General features: G+C 36.4%; 1 protein-coding gene across 5 annotated transcripts in view; it reads right to left on the bottom strand.

Moving 5' to 3' along the window:
• Positions 1-248: 248 nt before the first annotated feature.
• The window catches only part of CWF19L2 (CWF19 like cell cycle control factor 2), a 144,760-nt gene continuing 136,802 nt past the window's right edge, over positions 249-8,206 (bottom strand). For all 5 annotated transcript variants that reach the window (XM_019975527.2, XM_070803356.1, XM_070803355.1 and 2 more), the window contains 2 exons: positions 4,766-4,867; positions 249-1,736 (listed from right to left, as the gene is read on the bottom strand). In XM_019975527.2, the coding sequence (XP_019831086.2) occupies positions 1,593-1,736; positions 4,766-4,867 (246 nt within the window). In that variant the 3' untranslated portion in view covers positions 249-1,592. The remainder of the gene's footprint in view (positions 1,737-4,765; positions 4,868-8,206) is intronic.

Raw genomic sequence — 8,206 nt, 5'->3', positions numbered from 1 at the left:
AGGACTGATGCTGAAGCTGAAACTCCAATACTTTGGCTACCTGATGTGAAGAGTTGACTCACTGGAAAAGACCCTGATGCTGGGAAAGATTGAAGGTGGGAGAAGGGGACGACAGAGGATGAGATGGCTGGATGGCATCACCGAGTCAATGGACATGAGTTTGGGTAAACTCCGGAAGTTGGTGATGGACAGGCAGGCCCAGCGTGCTACGGTCCATGCGGTCCCAGAGTCAGACACAACTGAGCGACTGAACTGAAGCATTTTTTATTTTTGTACTACCAGTATGCAATAAAATGCCCTGTAAACAAATGTTTGTTAACACACTCATTAAATAAAGAATGTTAAAGATATCTCTGAGACTTTGTAGCAAGGCCAAAATAGTCTGAAAACAGCAATAAATAAAATTTATACTGTCAATTATCAATTTGATAAAAAAGACTTAAATGCAATTTGCAAATACTGAGAATTTGAAATGATTAAACTTCCAACTTTTATTAAAATTTTAAAACTTGAGATAAAACATAAACATTTCCTTTTTCAAAATACTAAAGAAAGATATCAATATTAAAAATAACTGTCTGGTTATGAGTTACTCTAGAGTACATGTCACATTGATTTTAAATATTCAACATTTCATGACAAAATGTCAAGGTTTGGCTCCAAAAAATCAACATCTTTGAAAAAGGGTGACTACAAAAATATCTTCCATGTAAAAAATAAAGTAGCAACACTCTTGGAGATGATGGCCATGTCTTATACTTATCAGTTTTTTCTCTTCATACCAAGTGTAAGCATAAAAGAATATGAAGAACCTTAGATCAAATGGGACAACAGAATGTGCTCCTGCCACTTAAAAATACACACATTACTTATTACTTAATATTTTGTAATAATCAATACAACCCCAAAATGATGACTTGGCTAAAATTTTTAACTTTCACAGAAACCCCAAATGACTATAAACTGTGATTTTTGGACAGTACATGTAAAATCACCAAAATTCAAACACACTATTTAAAACTGCAGAAATAAAAACAAATTACGAATGTATTATATAATTCATTTAATTATTTATTATTGGAGACATTCTTTTTTCCTCTAATAAAAAGAATAGCAATGATATATATGGTATTGGAAGAAAAGTAAGAGCTTCTATAAAACACTGTGAAAAGAAATTTCAATTATCACTAAATATGCCAAGTTTTAGTTTAAATGCAAAAGAAGCTAGTCAGTAGACTTAAGAAACTTGAAGTAGAGCCATTTCCATTTGAACCAATGATTTGCAATAGTTCCTAGATAATTCTTCAGAAAAGTCTTTCTACAGATTAACTAAACAGTTTAGAACATGAAGACACAGGTACAGAACAGAACATGAACAGGTCACCCAACATAACTGGTCTCCATGGTTACTACAATGCAGTCCACAGGAGCAGGTGGTGAAGGAAACCAATACAGTTCAGTGATGTAGAGTTGTCAGAAACCTAGATCCTGACACTCTTTTTCTATTACCTGATGGTTAGTTGTTTAGCTAGATGCAATGGAAATAAAACTGAAAGAAATCCAAAAAGGAAATAAAAAATGAAAGCTTTGCCTCAACATTTTTTACTTCCGGTGAAGTCAAATGGTTTCCACCACTGAGCAAACTGCAGTGCTTTCTTCCTCTGATCTTCAAAGCTTTCTCGCATCCCTTTCCTCCAAACTCTTGGTTCTATATCCAGCATGCCACCAATGATTTCCTTTTAAAGAATGAGAAAAATACACACACATACATGTATAAAGACTGAAAAATAGGAATCAAGCTATTCCTGTTTATTATGTTACTAAATACAATATTAAGTCCTTCTCTGCAAGGATGCTTACATTTTATATAAATATTAGTTTCAAGTTAAAAACAAACAAACAAAACTTGTTTTCATTTAATTCTAACTATGTAAACCCTGTGATTCCAAGGGTCCTTAGTTGTGTCTCCTGTCAAATAATTTGTCCATTTTGTTGCTTCTTAGTACATCTATCAGACAGCAGCAAAGGGGAAGAAGAGAGAATGAAATTTAATTAATTTGGTCCTTATTAGCTGCTCTGGTAAGAAAGTCTGAAGAAAAAGTTGACCAACATGTAGCAATTATAAACTTGATTGTTCAACTACAGTTTAATCTTAGGCTAATATTCTCTCTACTATCCAATATATTTAAAAGCCAGTTTCTTCTATTAGCTGGAGATCTTTTTTTAAGAAATGAAATCATATTTTAGTACCAATCCATGTAAACCAATAATTAAAAATTATAATCACCTTCATTTAAAAAGCCATATTCCCAAGTCCTGAAATAATATATTTTCAATGGTCTGCTTATTATTCTAGATAATTTCTTTCACGATTGTCTTCCTGTTCCTATGATATCAGCTATAGAGATTAATTAAATTTATGAGAGTGAGTGGGTTTCTCTGGTGGTTCAGTGGCAAAGAACCCTCCTGCCAATGCAGGTGATGCTGGTTTGATCCCTGGGTCACGAAGATCCCCTGGAGAAGTAAAAAGAACTCACTCCAGTATTCTTGCCTGGGAAATCCCATGGACAGAAGAGTCTGGCAGGCTACAGTCCATGGGGTCACAAAAGAGTTGGAGGTGACTTAGTGACTGAGGACAGATGCATGATAGTGAGTATCCATATACAGAAAGATATGGGGGAGATTTATAATGCTTCAAGGAAGAGAAGTATGGTAATACAGGAAAACTCTGGGCTCGAGGTAGAATTCTGCATATTCAGTCTAGGTCTACAGGACTGTTAAGACCTTGGATGTAATTGCTCTAAGACATAGGTTCTTCATCTTAACAAACACTCTATTAATGAAGGGATCTACTATATACAAGCAATGGCCAAATACTGTAGGTGATACAGAAATAACTAACACACATTTCTCTGTCTTCAGAAAACTCATAATAGAATGCAGAGCTGTGGTGGGAGCCACAATAATAACCCAACTACATAAAGGACTGTCTTATAAAGCAGAATAAGGTAAATGCCAAAGTAGACTATATAGAGACTCAAAAAGAAAGGAGATTCTATTTGCTGGATATATCAAGAAAAGCTTCATGGAAAAGGAAATCTCTTCGTTGGGTAAAGGAAGTAAAGGGGCCAAGAGAGACATAGTGTAAAAAGAGGACAAATTTAATGCAAGAGTTTCTTAGCATCAGCCAATCACTAGCCATGTAGTTTAAGAAAGCCTAGCTTTATTGACCTAAATTTTTCTAAAATTTGACCTAAAATTTTCTATAAAACATCAAGTTTTGTCTCATGTGTACCATTAAGGCACACATACTACAAGGATTGATCCTTGTTCTGTTACCAAAGCAAATATTAATGTAAAGAGACCAGTCCTTCTTGCTGTCTAAACAACTGCAGGCTGAAGGGAGTTTGTGCGTACATAGGCTTTTTCTTGGAAAGAAATTTCGAGGAAAATGGATTAGCACTGTAACGCTAACTAAAAGTTTTCAACACTAAAACAGTATCATATAAATCATAACATGTGCATAATATTTGAAGGAGGACAATCTCCCAATTAAACTTAGGCAAGTTAAAAACTAGGTATTTACTTCATTTTTACTAGAATCATTTTTTTAAATAAAAGCAGAGTCATAAAATTTCTGAGTTATAAAACTCTACTGAAATTTAACAATGTTTTTCAGAGTAATGAAAACTAATTTCTTCCTAGTTAACTCTGGGAAAAGATATTCTCTCAGACAAGTTTCTAAAACGTATTTCAACAGTTCATAGATGAACGTGATTTGGAGTCTCTCGTTAGCCTTTAAGGACAACAGTATAAAAAATTATGAGTCCAAACTGCTCACAGGTCCCTAATCATTGTAGAAAATGATCTGACACAGGGGATGAAAGTGGGTAGGAAGAACAGGGAACCATGGACAAAGTTCATCTAGGCTCCTCTAATTTAGAGAGAAAGGCCTGACTTACACTAGATTGAAAGGTTACTTTCTTGAGCTGTTATTGCCCAAACTTCTTTTGATTGCTCCCATGGCTACATTAATTTCATTCTAGGCCCTGATACTAACTTACATACTTCCCAGATATTCAAAAGAACTTAAATTTAAGGACTACACCCCTAGAAGACAATCTGTAGTAATGGAAAGAATCTACTAGCAACTGAAAGATCTACACTCTAGTATCTGACCAGAAACTGTGTGAAATGAGTGCTATATTCTTCTAGGAGCGTACAGTACTTAGTTATAAACGAATCTGTGAGATCATTTGTTTTCTAGTTCAACCAAGAGCTTATGCACCCCTTGGTCTGTCACTTACTAGCACATGATCCTGGGGAAGTTATATTGGTTTCAACATCTATAAAATATAGATTGGTTTCAACATCTATAAAATGAAAGTATAAAATGTCTACATGATAGTGTTATTATGAGCATTAAATGAGTGCTAAGAACATTACCAGGCTCACTGTAAATCCTCAATGAATAGGTTATCATCATTATCAATTATCATTCTCAGCACAAGCCTGGCTGTCTCCACAGGAAAACACTACAGTCACTGCTGACACTGTCAACAAACCGTTTGGTTCCAAAGTAACATTCCTGATTGTTATAAATATCCTGGTATATATTTCTTAATAGCTTCTGGGTACTCCCTCTGAAAACTGGGTTTTACAACAGTCACCAACTTCACTGTACATTGTGCCCAAAGTTATTTCCCTTCAAAAGCAATGTGACAAAATGGCTAAATTCTGAAATTTTACCAATCTGTGAGCATACCTTTCCAAAGTAATGTGGGAATTTGTGCTGATCTTCAATGACATGGGCAAACCCTCCCTGGAGGCCAAAATCCACAGAGAAGTAAGGTAAGCCTTTGGGTACCTAAAAAACAGATAAATCACACTTGAAAACAGCATGAAATCAGGAAGTTATGCTTAATCCCTCTTCCTAATTAAGTATTCCTCAAGACAAACATATACAATGAATTTCCAATTATAAAAATACTTCAAAAAATAATCTAACATCTTAACTAAAACATTTCATTTTGTTGACTTTCGGCTGGATAGTGCTTCATAATATCCAGCAATTATAATCAGAACCAATTATTTTTCTGTCCCTGGGAAAAACAGCAAAGAAAAAGGCACTTTAAAAATATTTAACAACACAATAATTTTCTTTAGACTATGCAAATACAGATTAAGGATATGCTTTCTTGTATTTTTTCTCACAGTGCAGAAAAGGAACTGGGGCTTAGTCATATACTCAGAGCTTTGTTTATAATATCCTGGAACTTTTATTACTACTTATTGATCAAAGATAAATACAAACAATCATAGCTTTTTTATTAACTGGTAAGGTGGTATAGTAATATTTAGTTTATCAATCTCATTTTAAAATATTTCCAGTATTAAGTATTATCTTTCCCTACCTTTTTTCCCTCCCTCTTACTAAACACACTCAAAGACACACATGAACACACACACACACGTGTGCAGACATGAAGTATTTCAGACACTATCTTGATTGGAAAAGGTCATAATTTCTAGCTTTATATTAAGTAGATCTTCTGTCCTTGCAAGTTTTCCCTCCAAGCCCTAATTCTGTTACTAGAAAGTATTCAAACTGGTCAATTTAAAGTAATATTGGGCACTTCCCTGGTGGTCCAGTGGCTAAGACACTGTGCTCCCAAGGAAGGGGGCCTGGGGTCGAACAGTGGTTGAGGAACTAGAACCCACATGCTGAACTAAGAATTTACATGTCACAACTAAAGATGTGGCACTAAGACCCAACACAGCCAAATAAGTAAATAAATAAATTTTTTTAAAAAAGTAATATTGCAGTTGTTCAGTCACAAAGTCGTGTCCAACTCTTTGCGACCCCATGGACTGCAGCATGCAGGCTTCCCTTTCCTCCACTATCTCCCAGAGTTTGCTCAAATTCATGTCCAGTGAGTTGGTGATGTTATCTAACCATCACATCCTCTGCCACCCCCTTCTCCTGCCTTCAATCTTTCCCAGCGTCAAGGTCTTTCCAAATGAGTTGGCTCTTCACATCAGCTGGGCAAAGTATTGGAGCTTCAGCATCAGTCCTTCCAATGAATATTCAAGGTTGATTTCCTTTAGGACTGACTGGTTTGATCTCCTTGTAGCCCAAGGACATCATGTCTTCTCCAGCATCACAATTTCAAAGCATCAATTCCTCTGCACTCAGCCTTCTTTATGGTCCCAGTCTCAAATCCATACCTGACTATTGGAAAAACCACAGATTTGACAATATGGAACTCTGTCAGCAAAATGATGTCTCTGCTTTTTAATATGTTGTCTCAGATTGTCGTAGCTTTCCTTCAAGGAACAAGCGTCTTTTAATTTCATGGCTGCAGTCACCATCCACAGTGCTTAATATCTCTCTCCCTTAATCCCCTCATAAAGTCACATTTGCTAATTTTGGCAGTGAATTATATTTGTTGTCATTCAGTTACTCAGTCATGGCCAACTTTTTGTGATCCCATGGATGCAACATGTCAGGCTTTCCTATTCTTCACCATCTCCCAGAGCTTGCTCAAACTCATGTCCATCAAGTAAGGGATGCCATCCAACAATCTCATCCTCTGTCGTCCCCTTCTCCTCCTGCCTTCAATCTTTCCCTGGACCAGCATCTTTTCTAATGAGCTGGCTCTTCACATCAGGTGGCCAATGTATTGGAGCTTCAGCTTCAGCATCAGTCCTTCTAATGATTATTCAGAATCAATTTCCATTCAGATTGACTGGCTTGATCTCCTTGCAGTCCAAGAGTCTTCTCCAGCACCATAGTTCAAAAGCATCAGTTCTTCAGAGATCAGCCTTCTTTATGGTTCAACTTTCACATCCATACATGATTACTGGAAAAACCATACACTTGACTGTATGGACCTTTGTTGGCAAAATAATGTCTCTGCTTTTTAATACACTGTCTAGGTTTGTCATAGTTTTTCTACCAAGGAGTGTCTTTGGATTTTGTGACTGCATTCACCATCTGCAGTGACTTTGAACACATGAAAATAAAGTCTGTCCCTGTTTCCACATCTATCTGCCATAAAGTGATGGAACTGGAGGCCATGATCTTTGTTTTTTGAATGTTGAGTTTATGCCAGCTTTTTCCCTCTCCTCTTTCACCTTCATCAAGAGGCTATTAGTTCTTCTTTGGTGTCTGCCATAAGGGTAGTGTCTGCCCTAAGGGTGGTGTCATCTGCATATCTGAGGTTATTGATATTTCTCCTTACAATCTTGCTTCCAGTTTGTGTTTCATCTAGCCTGGCATTTCACATGATGTATTCTGCGTATAAGTTAAATAAGCAGAATGACAACATACAGCCTTGATGTACTCCTTTCCCAATTTGGAACCAGTCTGTTGTTTCATCTTTGGTGTTAACTTTTGCTTCCTGATATCCATACAGGTTTCTCAGAAGGCAGGTAAAGTGGTCTGGCAGCCCCATCTAATTAATAATTTTCCATCGTTTGTTGTGATCCACACAGTCAAAGGCTTTAGAATAATCAATGAAACAGAAGTAGATGTTTTTCTGGAATTCTCTTGCTTTTTTGATGATCCATCAGATGTTGGCAATTTGATCTCTGGCTCCTCTCCCTTTTCTAAATCCAGCTTGAACATCTGAAAGCTCTCAGTTCATGTACTATGGAAGCCTGGCTTGGAGAACTTGAGTATCACTTTGATAGCATGTGAAATGAATGCAATTGTGCGATAGTTTGAACATTTTTTGGCATTACTTTCTTTGGGATTGGAAATGAAAACTGACCTTTTCCAGTCCGGTGGCCACTGCTGAGTTTTCCAAATTTGCTGGCATATTGACTGAAGCACTTTAACAAACAGTATCATCTTTTAGGATCTGAAATAGTCTAGCTGGCATTCTATCACCTCCACTAGCTTTGTTCACAGTGATGTTTCCTAAGGCCCACTTGACTTCACACTCCAAGATGTTTGGCTCTAGGTGAATGATCACACCATCGTGGTTATCCAGGTCATTAAGATATTTTTTTTGTATAGTTTTTCTGTGTATTCTTGCCACCTTACTTAAAATCTTCTAATTCTGTTAGATCCATACCATTTCTGTCTTTTATTACGCCCATCTTTGCATGGAATGTTCCCTTGGTATCTCTAATTTTCTTGAAGAGATGTCTAGTCTTTCCCATTCTATTGTTTTCTTATGTTTCTTTGCATTGTTCACTT

Source organism: Bos indicus, chromosome 15 (assembly GCF_029378745.1).
Source record: "Bos indicus isolate NIAB-ARS_2022 breed Sahiwal x Tharparkar chromosome 15, NIAB-ARS_B.indTharparkar_mat_pri_1.0, whole genome shotgun sequence".
In the NCBI taxonomy this organism is placed as follows: domain Eukaryota; kingdom Metazoa; phylum Chordata; class Mammalia; order Artiodactyla; family Bovidae; genus Bos; species Bos indicus.
The sequence above is the reverse complement of the archived record's forward strand: the minus strand, read 5'-3'. Positions and strand labels throughout refer to the sequence as shown.